The following is a 22246-nucleotide window of genomic DNA, read 5'->3' as shown; positions in this document are numbered from 1 at the left end:
GTACTGGTCCTGGAGGTGAGTGGTACTGGTTCTGGAGGTGAGTGGTACTGGTTCTGGAGGTGAGTGGTACTGGTCCTGGAGGTGAGTGGTACTGGTCCTGGAGGTGAGTGGTACTGGTTCTGGAGGTGAGTGGTACTGGTCCTGGAGGTGAGTGGTACTGGTCCTGGAGGTGAGTGGTACTGGTTCTGGAGGTGAGTGGTACTGGTCCTGGAGGTGAGTGGTACTGGTCCTGGAGGTGAGTGCTACTGGTTCTGGAGGTGAGTGGTACTGGTCCTGGAGGTGAGTGGTACTGGTTCTGGAGGTGAGTGGTACTGGTCCTGGAGGTGAGTGGTACTGGTGTAGCCTTTACATTAGGATATCAAGGTCCATTATTTCTTTGTCATTTGAGCCTTTGGGCTCCATTTCCCGCGACGCGGCCTGCAAATCAGCCGCTGCCGAAAATTAGTATTAGAAAAAATTAGAGTATAGGAGCTTGCTCTGTCCCTTAAAACCGTTTGGCCGCTACCATTATTCAATCCCTCCGCCGCGTCCTGCCAGGGTTTTATCGCGCGTGACACTTACTTTGAAGAGCCAAATATCCGTAATCGCATTTTACTATGAAACCATTCCGTGTGTGTTGACGAAGCTGGTGCTTGTTCTCTCGGTCGGTGGTGGAAAAAGTGGACCACGAGTATCACAGCGCTCAGAAGCATAACAGAGCTAACGAACGGTAGCTTTTAATACGATCGTATTAAAACATGCATTAAATAATACATCGCTGTTAAAACGGCTTTTCCGGGTGTGGCACCGTACACTATTCTACGTGTCTATGTTCCTGGCAGGCCTCGTGTTAATATTGGTCCAACAATGTAACACTTGAGAGCGTAAAATGAGAGTTAAAGATCTATAAGGGTCCATTTGGTTACCCGCTCTCCATCATTTAGCTGCATGGGGACCACCTGGAACCCCCTCAAGGACCACTGGTGGTCCCCGGACCACTGGTTGAAAACCACTGCATTATTTCGACTAGAACATTGTTTTTATTTATATTTCTCACTACGTAAGCTACATCAGATAAAAGATACTGAAGATAAGTAGAACAAATAAGCTACACCCAGACCCAGAGGTACTTATCCATGAACGGTACGTGAAACTGAAAACTGGAAATGTACTGTATCTGACCCTGATACAGGATGTTCTATTCAAATTATCCACATTGCTTTGCATATGCATCTAATTTGGTTGTTGGCAGGATTAAGAGCAACCAGGTGTCCTCCATTCAATCAGAAATGTATTATTTTAGCTTAATTTTATTCATAAATAATAAGTAGCCTATAAGTATAAATTACTGCTTCGTGGAATGTTAAAAGGCCAATTCAACTTTTATGAAGTTGTTGCATCAGCTTTATGAGAGTAGTTACTATGCAGCTCATAAGTAGATGATAAAATAAATATGCTGTAATATAGTGGGGCTCATGAGGGGTTCGGGGAAATAACTATACCTTAACTAACCCATTCTGGGCGGGAACCCCTTTTGGTGTTTTAAACATTATGTTATAATTTAGCTATTGAAAAATAGCAGATCTACAAGCTCATAGCTATTTTTAAGTGGTGCAACCACTTCCTTAAGTGAGTATGTGTGTGGGTGCCTGCCTGCCTGTCTGGGTGGCTGGCTGGGTGCGTCTGAGCACGAAAACAGCATGGTTGTTTTTCACCACCTGTGCGCACACACGAACACACACGCACATATTAACTGTATATATGGTGATTTCGGGTGTGCCAGTACAGTGACAGTAGTAGTACAGTATAGTAGAGAGTACAGTAGAGGGACTCTGTAATTTCTCAACCGTTTCTGACGCGGGGCGGCTCGCCGGAATCGGGCCGGCACCCTGGGTGTGTTCCTGTGGGTCTGGAACCCCCCCCCACCCCCACACGGAGTTGCACCACTTACTTCACACGGGTGTGATTTATTTTTAAATCGTGAAAATGTGGTGCAAATCTTTGAATATATATTCTTTCAGAGTGAACGTTTTTAACTCAAATATTTGCTTCTGGGAGGTGGTCCCTGAAACAACATATTTTCAGATGGGGGTCGGCGGCCAAATACATATATTTTTGGGGGTCCTTGACATGAAACTGTTTGAGAGCCACTGACATAGAAACAGAGGGTTTTTCAGAAAACTGTCAGGATTTAAGTCGGGTCTAAATGGGTTAAATCACAGTAACTACAATGATACTGTAGCTCCAATACCAACGAGTGTTGTATTGCACTGTTTAATTACGCAACTGAATTATATTATTGTTACACACTGTGTTTATAGACCGAGATTCAATTATTACAGCAAGAATGATAAAGATGTTATTATCCTACCGTAATCTAGGGCATATGGGAGATATGAGAGATAGTGGATTAGTTTGCACCTGTAAAAATAAACAACAAGAGTAACTATAATCTCATGTTAAATATTGCATTTGGCAAAGGATTACGGTTCCTTGGTTTATTTCCATGTTCTACATAATATTTGTCAATATGCAAATCCTTGCTATTGTATGAATGGATGAACACATACTGTACATACTGTACACACAATAATGTTGTCAATATGTGGCATTCGTTGTACTCAAAACACATAGGATTTGCACTCCAGCTTTAGTTACAGGAATTCCACCGTTTTAACATCAGACGCTTTTTATTTAAAAGCATAGCTGTTGCTTTTTTTTGTCACAATACAATTAGTCACTTAATAGTACTGCAGTTCCTCTAAATGTGTCACTTTGTCTTTGACACCGGACCAGGATCAGGTCACATTCTCCAGTCCCATTTGCAAGAGCAAGCAGCAATTCAAATAATTTCCAAATGAATGCAACTATAAACATGTAAGGTCAAACCGCAACAGACGGCTCCTCCGGAGCCCCACTGTTGGCTGTGTGACGAGCGAGAGGCGGCGACAGATGGTGTTAACACACTGAGGTCGATTAAAAAAAAGGCTTCTAAATCCTAATAGTTTTCTGAAAACCCCATGTTTCTATGTCAGTGGTGCTCAACCTTATTCATGTCAAGGACCCCCAGAATTAGCTCTATTGGACCACGGACCCACATCTGAAAATATGTAGTTCCAGGGACAATCCCAGAAGCCAATAATTTTAGTTAAAAATGTTCGCTCTGAAATATATATTCAAAGATTTGCGCCACATTTTTACGACTTTTCAAAAATAGCAGACCTACAAGCTCGTAGCGTGCCACTCGGTGGCGCGCTATGAGCTTGTAGATCTGCTATTTTTCAATAGCTAAAGTATAACATAATGCTTAGAACACCAAAAGGGGTTCCCGCCCAAAATGGCTTAAAGTCAGGGCAGGGAAAAAGCCTTTTAACGGTTAGCTATGTGCACGGTGCAACAATACACAATGCGTAAGACGCTGTAAATGGTTGCACAGTATTCTTCGATGGCTTGTGCTATCACATGGAAAGCTTGTTGTGGCTTATCGGATTCCTTTCTCCACAAACCACAGTTAATCTGCTTTCTGTGCTGTGTGTGGGTGTGCGTGTGTGCGTGCGTGTGTGCGTGCGTGTGTGCGTGTGTGCGTGTGTGCGTGTGTGTGTGTGTGTGTGTGTGTGTGTGTGTGTGTGTGTGTGTGTGCGTGTGTGCGTGTGTGTGTGTGTGTGTGCGTGTGTGCAGGACGCAGGGATAGATATTGGGGACGTGTCTGACAGGAAGGCGCTGAGGAAGAGGCTGCACTGTAAGACGTTCCGCTGGTACCTGGTGAACATCTACCCTGAGATGAGGATGTACACGGACACCATCGCATATGGAGTCGTAAGTATGGCTGTCACAATCAGCATATCTTATGAAATAACTGCCATTAGCGATTTCATTGTATTTTTTTGGCATTGAACATTGAAACATTATAAAAGAAAAAAATACATTTGTGTTTGGCTTTTAGGCTCCTTAAAACAAAAGTTGCACAGGGCAGATATAGCTAATTACTTAAATATGCAAAGAAATGTCATATTTATCTCTCTTGCGTCTGCCAATTCGTTTATAAATACAAACTATATGACTATTTTTTTTCGTCAGGGCTGGTATGGCCGACTTTGATGGTTTAATTACTATACTTTCAAAAAATGTAAACAATTATAGAAAGTGGAAATAACACATTAGAGTTCTCAATTTTTGTTCGAGCCCGACACAGCCCGACGTCTTGGTTTATTCAATCTGTTCCCTCTCTCTGTAAGATTCTCCAGTGCTGGCATGTTATTGTTTGACAAAATACACATTTAAAGAAAGATTGCAGCTGTGACTCTGGCAGCAAACAGAACACTTGCCACTGGTTGGCAAGTGTTGGGGTGCAAAATGAAACTAAAACATGACTATGAATACAAAATAAAAACAATCCGCCTATATTACAAACTTTTATACGAAGTAGGTACTAAGTAATAACAGATAATAAACGTTATAATACCGGAAGTTATTACTAGTAGGACTAAGTCATAAATTACGAATTAATAAAGTGTAAAAGTGTGGTTGAGTGACCATATGGGTGTTTCAATTTAGAATTGTAATTTCCCCGGGGCCGATGACATGCACGACATAGTACAGGCTAAAATGGCACCTTCCCTGGTTATTGAGGAAACTGTATGTCTATATATTGAAGCCAAAAAGAAGGATATGTGGAGAAATAATGGATTAATGAGATTTACATACTGTACATTCAGGCAGCAAAAGGATACGTAGGTTAACCCACTTTGACCTGAGGACGATTCTACAAATGCCTTCTAATTCCTGACAGTTTTCTGAAAAACCCATGTTTCTGTGTCAGTCGTTTTCAAACATTTTCATGTAAAAGACCCCCAAAACTAGATGTATTTGGCCGTCGACTCCCATCTGAAAACATGTTGTTCCAGAGATCCCTCAGAAGCAAAGATTTGAGTTAAAAACTCGCTCTGAAAGAATATATATTCAAAGATTTCAGGCACATTTTCACGAATTTTCAAAAATAGCAGACCTACAAGCTCATAGCGCGCCACTCGGTGGCGCGCTATGAGCTTGTAGATCTGCTATTTTTCAATAGCTAAAGTATAACATAATGCCTAAAACACCAACAGGGGTTCCCGCCCAAAATGGGTTAAATAAGACAGTACACAGTGCAAATAGCAGTCAGTATTACACTATGTGGTGAATTACAGCAGTTCTGCCCTAGGTACAGTACACTGTAAATCTAAAAATGCACAATTTATGCAAGGAGTGTTGTGCAAGATAATGTACTGTACACATTGTTCTTGAAATTGCTCCTTTGTGTATATATAGTATTGTTTGTTCAGCACTATGCCCGATAAGACTTACTGTATATAGCGTCCCATCTCAACTAAATAGGTTACAAAAGATACAGCAGGCTGAAGAGAGAAGCTTTTGTTTCACAACATCAGCAGCATAATAAAATGTGCTGTTTTCTTGTTATTCCCCAACTATTTTATATCTACAGTGTGCCTGCATGTGTACAGTATATACACACACAGCCGCGCAAACCACGCGCTCAGCCTCACTGCTCTGCTCTCCTCATTTTATGCTTGGTTTCCTCCTATGAATCTAGAAAGGCTCGTTGCAATGAGAAAATGGGTCAGCCTTATTAAAATTATTCCTCAGACTTTGTTGTCCTCATTACCTCAGTTTGTTAGGCATTGCCAATCATCCTGTTAGGGTTTTGCCAATCATGGCAGTCGTTCACTTCATTGCACAGCAGCAGAATGGCAGCCATGTTCAGCGTAGGATCACAGAATAGCAGGATAGGCTGGAAAACTGATGAATGGTACGGATTACACTGGAAAACTGATCAATGGTACACTACACTTAAGGCTGAGAACTGATTTGGTTGGTCGATCTAGGTCGGAATTGAGGGTGGATGGTTGGTTGGTTTAGTTAAAAAAAAAGATAAGATAAATGCTTATTGATCCCCATGGCGTAATTCAGGTGTTGCAGCAGCATGAAACAGATAAGAGTATAGAGATCACATCCAAGAAAGAAAATCTTCTATGAAGGACAAACTGATTGTACTGTGAATTCTTTGGCTTGGAGTCCTGGTGGTCTCTCAATAGACAGAGGTGGAGACTGGAGAGCCCTGCCGCCCCTGTGAGTAACCTAGGGAGAGAGAGAGAGAAGGTGGAGGAGATACACGCACGCACGCACGCACGCGCGCACGTACGCACGCACGCACGCACGCACGCACACACACACACACACACACACACACACACACACACACACACACACACACACACACACACACACACACACACACACACACACACACACACACACAGAGAGAGAGAGAAAGAGAGAGAGGATGAAGGAGAGATGCATTGCAAACGTATAACTTTTTACTTGCTAGGAGTGCTGAGAAATGGGACTTGAATAGCATGAGATACGCATCATGTATGCAGGAGGAACAAGCAGAAACAGGTGTCTGCAGAAACTGATGGTGCCCTAAGATGATCTCTTCGTTTTGAAGAGTTGAAAAAGGCACATGGTTTTCCAGAGTCCCTCGATCCTTAGAAGATGTAACACTGGACAGGGAATTAATCATAACAATGTGCAAGTTTATGTTCTTGTTTTTTATTTCACCTTCAATTAACTAGGAGTAGTCCCATTGAGATTCAGATCTTGTACGGGGGAGTAATAGCTTTGCATAGGCTTTTCACAGTTAAAAGAAACAACATGAAGCAGCAACATAACATCATGTGAGGAAAAAAATTACTTTTTATAAAAACTGATTTTAATCTCCTATTAACAGAACAGCACTTGTCTTTTTGATGGTGATGTCTGGCAACATATTTGATGCCTATTTGTTTGTCATATTATGTCTTGTATTGTTTCACATTTTCTTTTATGAAATGTAAGTGAAAAAAACTGATTTTGTGTTCAATTACAGGACATTCAGTGGTTAAGTAGTTCTTGATCCTGATTTAATAACCTTCCATGCTTTTAAATTAATGTAGTTTAGGACGACTCCGTAGCTCACGGCAACATTAAAAGCACTTTCACCAAAGAGTTCGAGGAATAACGTACATAAATTGTCCATGAGATCGAAAGGTTAAAAACAGTAATAGTTGTAAGAGTCAGTGGAGAGGCCTGGGCCATGGCTCAGTGGTCCAGGCACCTTGGCTGGTAATCCAGTCTGGCAGTGTGCCGCGGGTTCAACTCCCGATCCCAACGGCCTTTACTGCATGTCTTCCCCCCATCTCTCTCCCCATTTCCTGTCAGCCTACTGTCTGTCCCTCCATAACATATATAAAATAAAGGCGAAAGCCACAAAAAAACATTAAAAAAAAGAGTCAGTGGAGAACATAAATAAAAAGGCATTTCATACAAAATAATTATATTTATTATAAATGATATAAAGAAAAATTTACATTATACGATCATATACAAGGAGGGACCAACCTCTTACATTATACGATGTGTGTGTGTGTGTGTGTGTGTGTGTGTGTGTGTGTGTGTGTGTGTGTGTGTGTGTGTGTGTGTGTGTGTGTGTGTGTGTGTGTGTGTGTGTGTGTGTGTGTGTGTGTGTGTGTGTGTGTGTGTGTGTGTGTGTGTGTGTGTGTGTGTGTGTGTGTCTACCTGCCTGTCTGCCTGTGTGTGTAACTTTGTCCTTCAGCTGAAGAATTCTCTGAAGACTGACCTGTGTCTCGACCAGGGACCAGACACTGACAACGTTCCCATCCTGTATCTCTGTCATGGTATGACACCTCAGGTTAGAACGCCCCTTACCTCAGGCATCTCAAAGCCTCCAATGTCATCCAATATTAATGTCACTCCTTTGTTTGCTTCTATAGCAGTGGCGTATCCAGGAATTACGTTTTGGCCAGGCAAGATATATGTGTTAATTGTCGTCTCCCCGCGCACAATCGTAGCACTAAAGGTCTTCAAAGAGATATACCTGCCAGACGAGTAGGATACAAAAGGCTGAAAGGCATGCATTTACATTCCAATGGGTGATTGAGGGCCGCGCTCTACCGCAACGGCCAATCAGCTGTCCATTAATAGATCTTGTTTTTGTCCTCTTTTTTTCTCATTGTATGGATTTTGGCCAGGCGAAAAATGGATTTGGACAGGCGGTCGCCTGCCCTCGCCTTATTGTAGATACGCCTCTCTGTTCTATAGCCTTTTCTACACAAGGAAACGTTCCACTGAGTTGCATTCTACTTTGATATAGACACATCCACGGAGTGGTGCCATGGGGGCAGCCATTACTGCGGTGTACAGTACCATTAAGCACAGCTTTACAGTGCTTACAGTGGCTACAGTTTACGGTGGCTCAGGGGTAGAGTGGAACCCGGGCTCCCCCATAGGTGGTGTCGAAGTGTTTTTGAGCAAGACACTGAACCCCTAATTGCTCCTGATGTGCTGGTTGGTACCTTGCATGGTTTCCGTCGCCATCGGTGTGTGAATGGGTGAATGTAATGCACAATCTCTGTAAAGCGCCTTGGAAAAAGGCGCTATATAAATGCACCATTTACCATTTACCACTGATTAGCTACACCTGGCCTACAGGGCACTGCTCCATGGATTCGTCTATTCTCTATAATGTATGTATGTACGTCTACTTTGTGATTTGTGGCTTCATTGCTTCAGAACTATTTTTGGAATACTTAACAATGGACCAGCTATGTTGCCATTGCTTTCCGTTGTTTTGGAGAACGTTGCTACAAAGTTTTGCAGGCAAACTCGTCTTGTGTGCTGCATGTGTGGACATAGAAACTTTATTTATCGCTCAGCTGTCACAGGGGTGAGTCGATAATGACAGAATTCCTTTACAAAAGAAAAAAGTCAATTCCTACTCTTTTGACCTGAGTCTGCATTGATTTATTTAAAGAAAAGGCAGCCGTTTCGGTTACAAACCTCAAGACGATGGAATTGGATCTTCAGGGATTTGGTTCCATGCACCACAAAAGAGAGAGAGAGAGAGAAAGAGAGAGAGAGAGCGTGCGTGCGTGCGTGCGTGCGTGCGTGCGTGCGTGCGTGCGCGCGTGCGTGCGTGTGTGCGTGCGTGCGTGTGTGTGCGCGAGTGCGTGCGTGCGTGCGCACCTTTTTGTTTTCAACATTTTTGTTTTTTAATTGAAGATAGTCCACTTCTTATTGATTTTCAGTTAATAGACTGCATTGCATTTCTGTAAATGGAATGCCAAGCTTTTCTTTATTCAGTGTACTTGCACAGTTGCACTTAAATCCATAATTGTAAAGGGTTTACGTTAACATATAAAGGGTATACGTTAACTCTAAAGGGTATACGTTAACATATAAAGGGTATACATTAACATATTCTAGGGATAAACATGAGCTGCTGATTCTGTGTTCTGGAGTTGATAAGAAGACGTCTCCCTCCGACGCTATCTGGGTCATGCTGACAGATTGATCTCGGCTTACTGTAGATCATTTAATGTGTGTCACTGTCATCACACATTTAAGAATTCTGGGGTTTTATCTATGCGTTACAAAGCAATTGTTGTATTATTATTTCCAATTAAATCACTTTCCTCGGTTATTGGCACACCTTATATATTGTTTACTTTCTCTTGCCATTGCTTCCTTTAAAGTCGTATTGATCTCTATATCCTGGTATGCCTGAGGAGATTGGTTTCTTTGCTTCTATAGCCTTGCGCTGACAGGTGTAAAGTGGTCCAATGTTATATAGTGAGACTAACAGCTTACAGTCACGTTATCTGGCTGAGATGCTTCATACTCATTGCACCTGCATTGATGTTTATGCCGCCGTGCAAATTAAATCCGGAGAGACGATAATGACATCTGTGAGGACCTCAAATAAGCTGTGAAAAGCTTGCAGACACTGCAGGCCTTGTCGGAACACTTCACACAGTCAAACAAAAGATAGGTACATGACTGCAGCATATCCTGAAAACTAGAAAATATAATTGCCTTGTGAATCTTCTCTAAGAATATCAAAGGGTGAAAGAAAAGTAGTCTTATTAACAGTTTCCCTCTGCTCTCTGTCGGCTGTTTTCCAGAGCTTATAGAGCAGCTATTTTCATAATTTTTGTATGACACATATTTTCGCACGACATAGGACAAAGTATATAATAGGGCTTAAGTTGTTAATCAGTTGGTTTATATATATATATATATATATATACATACAGTATGTTATGTTATGCTTTAGCTATTGAAAAATAGCAGATCTACAAGCTCGTAGCGCGCCACCGAGTGGCGCGCTACGAGCTTGTAGGTCTGCTATTTTTGAAAAATCGAAGAACCACTGACATAGAAACATAGCTTTTTCAGAAAACTGTCAGGATGTAGAAGACATTTTTAGAATCTGATCTCAGGTCAAAATGGGTTAAGTTGTTCATCAGTTGGTTTATATATATATATATATATATATATATATATATATATATATATATATATATAATCACACCTGTGTGAAGTGAGGGGCTCTTATCATCATACGTCATCATGCATCATCTCATTTTTGCCGATCACAATCTGTGATTGATTTTGTGTTTGTGTTTACACAGACCCTCAAAGCTGGACGTAGGAGGGGCTGGCGGCTGGTGCCCCTCAAAGATTATCATAAAAAAACAAATGCGCTTCTTGATTATTCGATGAATCAATAAAGTATTGATAGAATAATCGCTAAAACAATCATCGATTGTTGCAGCACTAGTTAAGTGTATAATTATGCTTCTAATCCCCCACACCCACAGTCGACTGATGGCCATCTAGCTGTCCAGCTGATACTTTGCTTCCAGTATCGTTTTATATTTGCATTATGGACAAGACATAATATATACTGTACAAACTAATTAGAATCTGAACACACACTGTCACACATGCCCTAAAACACACTGCTGATTCTGTTCCTTCAACACACATGTTCCTGCCTTTTGTTCCTTCAAAGGATCATCAGAGTTTGTTGGCTGATGACACACAGAAGTGCCCTTGGAAAAAGCTAATATTAACCCATTTTGACCGGAGATCAGATTCTAAAAATGTCTTCTACATCCTGACAGTTTTCTGGAAAATCTATGTTTCTATGTCAGTCGTTCTTCGATTTTTCAAAAATAGCAGACCTACAAGCTCGTAGCGCGCCACAAGCTTGTAGATCTGCTATTTTTCAATAGCTAAAGCATAACATAATGCTAACACCAAAAGAGGTTCCCGCCCAAAATGATTACAAAAGAGCAATTAGCAATTAGCAATTTCCTGTTGACTGGTCAATTATTATCCGCCATTCATGAATAAATAATGAGCTGTTCGCTGTACTTCCTTTCCTGCCATTGCCTGTGCACAATTACATCCTGATAGCTGTATGAATAAATTGGCTTGCTATGTGTCAAGGCCCTCGCAAGAATATCAAACCCAGATGCAACCCGTTGCTTTCTCAGATCATAATGTAATATTGCTGCTGCCAAAACTACAGACAATCAAATCCATTCAAACAACCCACCACAACTATAGCCATAGCTCTTCATACAAGTAAGACGCGCGAACGCGGGAAGCGAACGCAGCTCGTAAATTGCAATAACAACAATTAGAATAAATTACGTACTTTTTTAAGGTTTTTTCTATTTTTATTTTTTTTAAGATTTTTTTAAGTTAAGTTTTTTTTTAAGTTTTTTCTTTTTAAGTTTTTTTTCAAGTTAAGTTTTTTTTAAAGTTTTTTCTTTTTAAGATTTTTTTTCAAGTTAAGTTTTTTTTAAAGTGTTTTCTTTTTAAGTTTTTTTTTTAAGTTAAGTTTTTTTTAAGTTAAGTTTTTGTTTAAGTTAAGTCGTGTGTGTGTGTGTGTGTGTGTGCATGTGTGTGTGTGTGTGTGTGTGTGTGTGTGTGTGTGTTTGTGTGTGATACAGCTGCGCCCTCTGGTGGTGGGCGGGTGGTGTTACAGCGTGACACACAGACACACAGACAGACAGACAGACATGATCTGCTGGGTCTCATAGTAAATGCTCACTGCGTTCGCAATCACTGCGTTCGCAAAAACACCAGGACCATGACCATTACCGTACAATGCAGGGTGTTACAGTACTGGATGTTCTTCTGTGGTTCCAGAACGTGTACTACACCAGTACTCAGCATCTACACATCGGGGTCCTCAGTCCCACCATAGATGATGACGACAATAAGTGCCTGGTGGACGTCAACAGCCGACCGCGTCTTATCGAGTGCAGCTACGCCGCAGCCAAAAGGATGAAGCTCTACTGGCTCTTCACTCAGGTGAGAAACCCTAGTGTTGTGGCTGATAATAATTCCTTTTGAATTACTCATGCCGGCAGGCTAAACATGGGAGTTAAAAACAATCTGTAATGACGCGCCATCAAACAATGATAAAACTATTCATAACCAAACGAGCTCATAAGTTTAAAATGTTTATAATTATTCAGTGCACCAAATATCACAATACAATTTCAATAAATATATATATGTAATAAATATGTGCAAAGAATCCAAACAATCAAACAGTGAGCAAATAAAACGTGTGAATCAAACCATCAATAAAGTGCATGTGCGGTCAACAAAATGTATCACTCCCAGCTCACCCTGCCTCCAAGTTCAAGCGTTCCTAGAGTGAGCTGGTAGATACCTGTATTTATGACCTATCTGGTGGCCACCCACAGAGACGCTCCCACCAATAGTGAAGCGCCAATGCGGTGCCCACACCCATCACCAACCAAGTGAGAATCATAGGCTAACAATACGTTTTGGCTCCTACACCTAGTATTGACCAAAAGAAACACAGTCCCTCCGGGGTACACAGAAAACACAAGGTCACAGCTCAGAGTCATTATTTGCAACCATAAAATGTGGTCATTTGCAAATTGAGGCTGTAAGGACGATTGTTGAAACAGATTGGGTCCTCTTCAGGGGGCGTTTAGAAGCATGACTGGCTGCTTGACCTGGCTGAGCTTTCCCTCATTAAGGGCCGACTTGATGCACACAGACCGAGAGGGACTTTCATGGGTCAAAGAGTTCTCCACATTCCTGCAAACACACAAAATGAAGAGTAAATAAAAACGATTCTCTCTTGTTATTAGGAGACAGACTCCATTGTCATTGGTTGCCATAGCAACAGCCACAGCACCAAACTGGAGACTGTTTGTTAGGAAAGACAAATGCAATAATGTCAGCCATAGAAATGTCATGCTAGTCAATTAGATTTATATTGAGCTTATATTGCTATTTTATGTTTGATATTCAATACACGCCTAATTTGTGGTGGTATATTACATTCAACCGTACATTGTTCTTTTAGCCATGTAATAGGCCATTGCTTAACTACGTATGTGTTTTAAGACTGGTTGTACTACAGAATAATAAGTGTGAAAGGTTTTGTTTGCTTGATATTTTATGTATCATATTTTTAAAGTGTGGCAGTCTAAAATGGTTACTTGACATGGTATTTTAAAATGTAACAAGTAAAGGGTGGGACATAATTATAACCACACTAGAGTACAGGCTCAATTATTCATGGCATGTCTGCAACATTTCTTAAATGCTTTTTTCTCAAATGGACACACTTGCATAATTGTACAACTTTGGCATTCATTAGGGCGTATAGGGCCACAGAAGTGCACATATAAAATAAACACAACAATAAGAAAGATAAGCTGCTATCTCTCCCTGGTTACATTTAGAGTCAACATTTGGTTTCTTTTACCTATATAGTCTAGTAGCCAAAAAGTGAACCCGGACATGTTGAGTACACCAACGTTTTATGTTAGAAATGTTGGTAACCCTTTATTTTACGGTACAGTAATTACCAGGTAACTACCAGGTAATTACCTGGTAATAATAGGTAAGTACCTGGTATTACCTGGTAACAACCAGGTAGTAGTTATAAGTATTTACCCATTAATTACCTGGTAATTACATGGTAACTTCCAGATACATTACTCAGTAATTACTATGTAATTACCAAGTATTACCCAGTATGTATAACTATTTACTGTATAATCTCCTGGTAATGATATGGAACTTACCATGGTAAATGACACACTGGTTGCCAGGTAATTACCAAGTATGTTCCTGACAATTAACAGGTATTTATACGTTTGTACTATGTAATTACCAGCTAACTACCCGGTATTTATAAGTATTTACTCTGCAACCAGGCACGATACCCTGGTTGCAGGTACTATAGGTATGTAGGTACTATAGGTATACCAAGTATTTTCAACAACTACCAGGTATTTACTCTGCTACCAGGCAAGTTACCCAGTAGGTACTAGGTCATTACCAAGTATTTTCCTGACAACTACCAGGTAATAACATGGTAACTGTATTCACTGTGTTTACATGGGTACTACCCATGAAACATGTGGGTAGTAGCCTACCAGGAAATTACCAGTTGTTACTAGGTAATTTCCTGACAACTCCCATGTAATTACCTGATAGGTACCCAGTAAGGAAGGAGGAACTGTACTGTAAAAGGAAGCGTGCTCTATTGCCATGATATTACCATGTACCTACCTGGCAATTGTAGATTATAATCACTGGTAATTTCCTGGTAGGCTACCCGTGCGTTTACATGGGTAGTACCCATGTAAACACAGTGATTACAGTTACCATGTAATTACCTGGTAGTTGTCAGGAAAATTACCAGTTGTTACTAGGTAATTCCCTGACAACTACCATGTAATTACCTGATAGGTATCCAGTAAGAAAGGAGGAACTGTACTGTGAAAGGAAGTGTGCTCTATTTCCATGATATTACCATGTACCTACCTGGTAATTGTAGATTATAATCCTCCCCATTACCCATCAGGGTGTATTTTGAACTTTGAACTTTGAACTTTGAATTTTGAACTGGCAATAACTGTTAATTACCAGGTATTTACTGTATAAATTAACAGGTAAAACCAAGCAAGTTACCGTGTAAGGAAGGTGGAATTGTACTGTGAAAGGACGCGTGGTTTGTTACAGTGAAAGTACAGGGTAATATTATGGAAACAAACCACGCTTCCTTTCACAGTACAGTTCCACCTTTCTTACATGGTAACTTGCTTGGTTTTCCCTTTTAATTTACACAGTAAATACTTGGTAATTAACAGTTATTGCCAGTTCAAAGTTCAAAGTTCAAAGTTCAAAATACACCCTGATGGGTAATGGGGAGGATTATAATATACAATTACCAGGTAGGTACATGGTAATATCATGGAAATAGAGCACACTTCCTTTCACAGTACAGTTCCTCCTTTCTTACTGGGTACCTATCAGGTAATTACATGGTAGTTGTCAGGAAATTACCTAGTAACAACTGGTAATTTCCTGGTAGGCTACCCATGCGTTTACATGGGTAGTACCCATGTAAACACAGTGATTACAGTTACCATGTAATTACCTGGTAGTGGTCAGGAAAATGACCAGTTGTTACTAGGTAATTTCCTGACAACTACCATGTAATTACCTGATAGGTACCCAGTAAGAAAGGAGGAACTGTACTGTGAAAGGAAGTGTGCTCTATTTCCATGATATTACCATGTACCTACCTGGTAATTGTATATTATAATCCTCCCCATTACCCATCAGGTTGTATTTTGAACTTTGAACTTTGAACTTTGAATTTTGAACTGGCAATAACTGTTAATTACCAGGTATTTACTATATAAATTAACAGGTAAAACCAAGCAAGTTACCATGTAAGAAAGGTGGAACTGTACTGTGAAAGGAAGCGTGGTTTGTTTCCATAATATTACCCTGTACTTTCACTGTAACAAACCACGCTTCCTTTCACAGTACAATTCCACCTTTCTTACACGGTAACTTGCTTGGTTTTACCTGTTAATTTATACAGTAAATACCTGGTAATTAACAGTTATTGCCAGTTCAAAATTCAAAGTTCAAAGTTCAAAATACACCCTGATGGGTAATGGGGAGGATTATAATCTACAATTACCAGGTAGGTACATGGTAATATCATGGAAATAGAGCACACTTCCTTTCACAGTACAGTTCCTCCTTTCTTACTGGATACCTATCAGGTAATTACATGGTAGTTGTCAGGGAATTACCTAGTAACAACTGGTAATTTTCCTGACAACTACCAGGTAATTACATGGTAACTGTAATCACTGTGTTTACATGGGTACTACCCATGTAAACGCATGGGTAGCCTACCAGGGAATTACCAGTGATTATAATCTACAATTGCCAGGTAGGTACATGGTAATATCATGGAAATAGAGCACGCTTCCTTTTACAGTACAGTTCCTCCTTCCTTACTGGGTACCTATCAGGTAATTACATGGTAGTTGTCAGGAAATTACCTAGTAACAACTGGTAATTTCCTGGTAGGCTACTACCCACGTGTTTCATGGGTAGTACCCATGTAAACACAGTGAATACAGTTACCATGTTATTACCTGGTAGTTGTCAGGAAAATACTTGGTAATGACCTAGTACCTACTGGGTAACTTGCCTGGTAGCAGAGTAAATACCTGGTAGTTGTTGAAAATACTTGGTATACCTATAGTACCTACATACCTATAGTACCTGCAACCAGGGTATCGTGCCTGGTTGCAGAGTAAATACTTATAAATACCGGGTAGTTAGCTGGTAATTACATAGTAAAAACGTATAAATACCTGTTAATTGTCAGGAACATACTTGGTAATTACCTGGCAACCAGTCTGTCATTTACCATGGTAAGTTCCATATAATTACCAGGAGATTATACAGTAAATAGTTATACATACTAGGTAATACTTGGTAATTACATATTAATTACTGAGTAATGTATCTGGAAGTTACCATGTAATTACCAGGTACCTAATGGGTAAATACTTATAACTACTAACTGGTTGTTACCAGGTAATACCAGGTACTTACCTATTATTACCAGGTAATTACCTGGTAGTTACCTGGTAATTACCGTACCGTAAAATGAAGGGTTACCGAAATGTTTAGTATGGGTCCCCAGCATGTAGAAACTGCCGGATGCTAACTTACATACGTTGAGCGATTTTCATAATTGGCATAATATGTGACCATACCATTAACAACCTATAGAAGGCAAAATATTCAAAATGTCATCATGCTTTATCTAGCATGTGACGTGTCAAACTAGGGGGTTTTCATGATGCTGAATCCATTCCAAGCATTCGTTTTGCAAAAAAACACTCATTGGGCTTAAAACGGCCTATGAGCTTGTAGATCTGCTATTTTTCAATAGCTAAAGTATAACATAAATGCTTAGTTAAAACACCAGATGGGGTTCCCGCCCAGAATGGGTTAAGGTCATTATAGATAATCATCTTTTGAAAGATTCAAGCATGACAGCAACGCAAACAAAAGTATAAAATAGGACGTTAATTTATGAATGCAGTAGATAAAAGGTACCTCCCGACAGCAACGATAATTGTTTACATATTCATAGTTACTTTGTAGCACCCGTGTTGTTGACAAAATGTTAACAAGACACTCTGGAGAAGAGCATCAGCTGTGGGTCGCGACCCCTCGGGGGGTCGCCAAATTATTTTGGGGGGTCCCCAAATTATTTTGGGGGGTCCCCAAATTATCTTTTGTTTGCAACTGAATGGCTGGAAAGTGGAAATGAAGAGTTTACATATAGTACACAATACTACACATAGTACATGCATACACCTTCCCTAATGATTATATCTGGTTTCAGTATTTATTTATGGTGTATTGTCTCTATTATTAAGGTTATTGTAGCAGTCAATTTATATTGGGGGTCGGGAGGGGGCGGGGCGGGGCGGGGGTCCCGAGACATTGCCAAAGCATTTCCGTTGCCAAAGCAACTTCCAAAAACGTTGAGAACCCCTGGGATAGAGCATTACACATTTATAGTACCGTTATGTTATCCACATATTATCGACTATTGATGGGCTTATTGTCCTAAGTTTACCTAAGTCTTCTGCAGATCTAAAAAAGGAATCCTACTTCCTACTTTTACCAGAACAAGATGGAATGTTTTGTTAGTCCACCTTTCCTTTGTGCTCTCTCGTCTCAATTGAGATTCTAGCAGGATTTTCATGTCAAATTGCGTTTGTCACTCATCAACTGCTGGACATTGTTTTCATTTCAAATTATGTATTCTGCTGTGCCCTCCACATGCCCTGGCTGTCAGTGCAAATCAACACCTTATTTTATTATTCTGTATCAGCTGTTACCTTCTGAATCTTCTAGTATGGCATTAATCAAATTCTTGAAACATGAATCTAAAATTAATGCAACCAAAGGGGTTGGTTCAAAATAAATATAGAATGTTACTGACCAGACACAAATCATGTTCCAATGCATTATGTCAGCATTTGTACAGTACTTTGTACTTTGTGTGTAACTGAAACATCAAAGTTTTCATGAATATAACTCATCAGCATAAACATTCTGTAGATATTTTCCGTTTAGATGGACAGGAGAGACGTGTGCAGTCCTGTGTTGTGTTGCTTTTCCCCTCGTTAACTAAATCCTGAATTTGAATTCTACTCTGAGGGTGTGGAGTTACTGTATGTAGAGACTGAATTAACACTGCCATTTTATTGTGTTCGGGTTTTCTCTGATCAAGTGCGACGTTGTCGTTTTTGGGGCGAGAAAATTGCTTCTTTTCAGAAAATAGAACCTATACCAATGAATCCAATGCATTTAGTATTTAGACACAAGCTCTTATAAATACGTTTCATTGGTTTCTTTTTTTTTTAATAATAATATTTATTTTATTTGGAAAAAGCAGTACAGTATAGACAGCATTTCTATGTATACATAGGACACAAGTGCAATTCCCAGGATTTTTTTTCACCCCTCTTTCCTCCCTCCCCCCTCATGCCCCCTCCAAGTGACTCCATCTCCAATGTCTCTGTATAATCCTCGCTTTCTTCAGATGGACTACATATGGCATCAAGTCAACACTTAACAGGGGCAACAGGGCAATATCACTTCAGAGTGTACATTTAAGGAGAAAAGGAAGAAAGAGTGGGCAGAAAAAGCAAAATACACACACAATAATAATACCCGTTTCATTGGTTTCATATAAACACTGTCACTTAAAAAACATTTCAAAGTTAGCTGTGGTGCGACACGTGAGATTGTAGATTGGCTCTTTTAGCTGCTTTTGTGTGACACTGTACTATGACCAAGTAGAACATTAATTGACACAAAAACATAAAAAGTTTAAATATGGAGTTAAGAGGTTTCTGCCTGGCCTGGGCCATGGCTCAGCGGTCCAGGCACCTTGGCCGGTAATCCAGTCTGGCAGTGTGCCACGGGTTCGACTCCCGATCCCGACGGCCTTTACTGCATGTCTTCCCCCCCATCTCTCTCTCCCCATCTCCTGTCAGCCTACTGTCTGTCCCTCCATAAAATATATATATATATAAAATAAAATAAAGGCGAAAGCCACAAAACATTAAAGAGGTTTCTGCCTGACAGGTGTGTGTGTGTGTGTGTGTGTGTGTGTGGGAGCAGTACATTTTGTTTATCTTCTTCCTTTTTGATGCAATCTGTGAAGACAATCTGAAAATCTGTGGTTCCTATAGCGAGTGTGTCTCTGCAGTGGCAAATAGATTGTTTTCCTGGAGAGTAGCACGTCGATGCTATCAGGTAGAGCTGATAACAAAGTCACTGTGGAGAATCCAGCTAAAGGTCACTGAGCTTTGGGTTCTTGTTAACTATACGTCCCTTTTTCGGGCATTGTTATACGTGAACATTCTTAAAAATAGGATAGTCCTACAGGTATAGAGGCTTCTTTTATAGGATAGTCCTACAGGTATAGAGGCTTCTTTTATACACATTGTATGCCAGGGTTGTGGTGAAATAATAGCAGATTGTATAATGGTGTCACACTTCAGTGTTTAACCTATTCAGATGTCGAAATGGGGAAAAAAAGTATTCTGAAAGAATATTATATTCAAAGATTTGTGCCGCATTTTCACGATTTTTCAAAAATAGCAGACCTGCAAGCTCATGGGCTATGAGCTTGTAGATCTGCTATTTTTCAATAGCTAAAGCATAACATAATGCTAACACCAAAAGGGTTTCCCGCCCAGAATGGGTTAAGTTAGAGTGTGTGCCTTACCTGTACTTTTTAAATTGATATTTCACTTTTTTTTTTAAACTTTCATTTCATCGTCTACTCAGGCTTATGTGAACACCCCAGCCAGTTTTTAAATATCTAAATACTGAATAGATAGAGTAGTAGAGTAGACGATACAAATACCAAAAGTTTTTTTTTAAAGTGAAATATCCATATTTTTCTTACTTTTGTATTTTATTGTGTTTCATTAGTCCATTACTATCATTATACTGTGTATTGTATTGGTGTACCTGTATGAGTAAGTGACAAATATGCTCCTTGATTCTTTATTTGGGACTCATAGTCATCACTGTATCATTCACAATGATTCTTTATTTGGGACTCATAGTCATCACTATATCATTCACAATGATTCTTTATTTGGGACTCATAGTCATCACTATATCCATTCACATTCACAATGGTACTACAGATTTGAGGAAGCCTACACAAAGCATTGTCTGGGAGAGGCGCGTTATAATTTGATCCATCCATAATTTGTTTTTGTCTTCTTTCAGGGAGGATCCATTCAGAACAAGAAGTCAAAGCGATGCCTGGAGCTGGTGGTGAACAGTGACAGTGAGTTTGGATACCAGCTGGCTCTCCAGAAATGCACTGGACAGAAATGGTCTGTAACTAATACACTGCCTAGCAGTTCACTATGATGGACCCTTGCAATGTACACTGGATAGCACACTGGACCAGTCAGCAGCTGAGCTGTGTTTGTGAGTGTGTGCGTGCGACCGTACGTGTATCTGCATACGTGTGTGCATACGTGTGTGTGTGTGTGTGTGTGTGTGTGTGTGTGTGTGTGTGTGTGTGTGTGTGTGTGTGTGTGTGTGTGTGTGTGTGTGTGTGTGTGTGTGTGTGTGTGTGTGTGTGTGTGCGTGCGTGCGTGCGTGCGTGCGTGCGTGCGTGCGTGCGTGCGTGCGTGCGTGCGTGCGTGCGTGCGTGCGTGCGTGCGTGCGTGCGTGCGTGCGTGCGTGCGTGCGAATGTGCGTGCGTACTACTTGCACATGCATGTGTGTGTATGTTGTGTGTGTGTCTGGCATATTTCTGTGTGTAAACTAAGGGAAGAGAGAGACGTGTGAGAGAGAGGGAAACTAAACAGTGCATGGTTGAAGTTATTTTTAGCACCATGATGTCTTCTGATAACACGTCGACATCACGTATAATAAATGTTAAACATTTTATGTTTTGCCTACAGGATGAGCACAGCCATCACTGGCTGTTAATTTGCATTTCCAGATTTGACAATGCAGTATATTTAGTATATTTTGTGATAAGTACTGTAGTCCGTTTCTTTTGGTTGACTTGAAAGTTGTAATGCAGTGGTTCCCAAAGTGGGGTCCGGGGACCCCTAGGGGTACTTGAGGGAGTTCCAGGGGGTACCTAGCCCAATTAGAGATAGTTAGGAACCAAATGGACCCTTATGGGTCTGTAACTCTGAGAGTGTACAAATGGAACCAAATGGACCCGTTAGGTCCATTTGGTTCCATTTGTACACTCTCAGAGTTAAATTAACAGTGGTTTTACAATATAAATTGGGGTACCATGAGATAGAAATGCCATTAAATCGGGGGTCCGTGGCATAATGTGTGTGAAACTGGGGGTCCATGAAATTAATATGTTACGGAATCACTGCTAGATCCGTAGAAATCCTGCCTTATCGGGGTCACTGGCATATGTTTTCAAATGGGGGGTCCGTGGCATAATAAATGTTGATTTGGGGGTCCTTGACACGAAACAGTTTGGGAACCAGTGTTGTAATGGGTCCAATAGGTTTGCTTTTGTACTTTGGCTACTATGTAGCGAACGTTATGAGCGGTTTTCCTGCTGTAATCATTTTCATTCTATATTGTCTCAGGTCTGCAGCTTATTATGCGATTATTGAGCTGTACAGTTTTGAGAAAATGCCAACCCGTTAGTATCTAAAAAAAAGAATGGATAATTTTCTAAATGTAAATATTCCAGATATTTATTATAAATAAAAGTCAAATAACTGATGGAGATGGAGAGGATTGAAGTGTCTTTCTGTTTGTGTTTGTAGGTTTACGTATATGTTTTGTATTTGTTTTTCTTAACCCATTTTGTGCGGGAACCCCTTTTGGTGTTTTAAACATGTTATATATGTTATAATTTAGCTATTGAAAAATAGCAGATCTACAAGCTCATAGCGCGCCACCGAGTGGAGCGCTACGAGGGTCTGCTATTTTTGAAAAATTGTGA

At 40.3% G+C, this 22246-nt stretch overlaps 1 protein-coding gene across 1 annotated transcript in view; it reads left to right on the top strand.

Moving 5' to 3' along the window:
- The window catches only part of galnt18b (UDP-N-acetyl-alpha-D-galactosamine:polypeptide N-acetylgalactosaminyltransferase 18b), a 130274-nt gene extending 109434 nt beyond the window's left edge, over positions 1–20840 (top strand). The window contains exons 8-11 of the mRNA XM_079497249.1: positions 3658–3795; positions 7631–7726; positions 12040–12204; positions 20536–20840. Of these exons, the coding sequence (XP_079353375.1) occupies positions 3658–3795; positions 7631–7726; positions 12040–12204; positions 20536–20682 (546 nt within the window). The 3' untranslated portion in view covers positions 20683–20840. The remainder of the gene's footprint in view (positions 1–3657; positions 3796–7630; positions 7727–12039; positions 12205–20535) is intronic.
- Positions 20841–22246: the final 1406 nt, after the last annotated feature.

The sequence above is a fragment of the Electrona antarctica genome (genome assembly GCF_951216825.1).
Source record: "Electrona antarctica genome assembly, chromosome: 3".
Classification (NCBI taxonomy): domain Eukaryota; kingdom Metazoa; phylum Chordata; class Actinopteri; order Myctophiformes; family Myctophidae; genus Electrona; species Electrona antarctica.
This window is presented reverse-complemented; position numbering and strand designations above follow the sequence as displayed.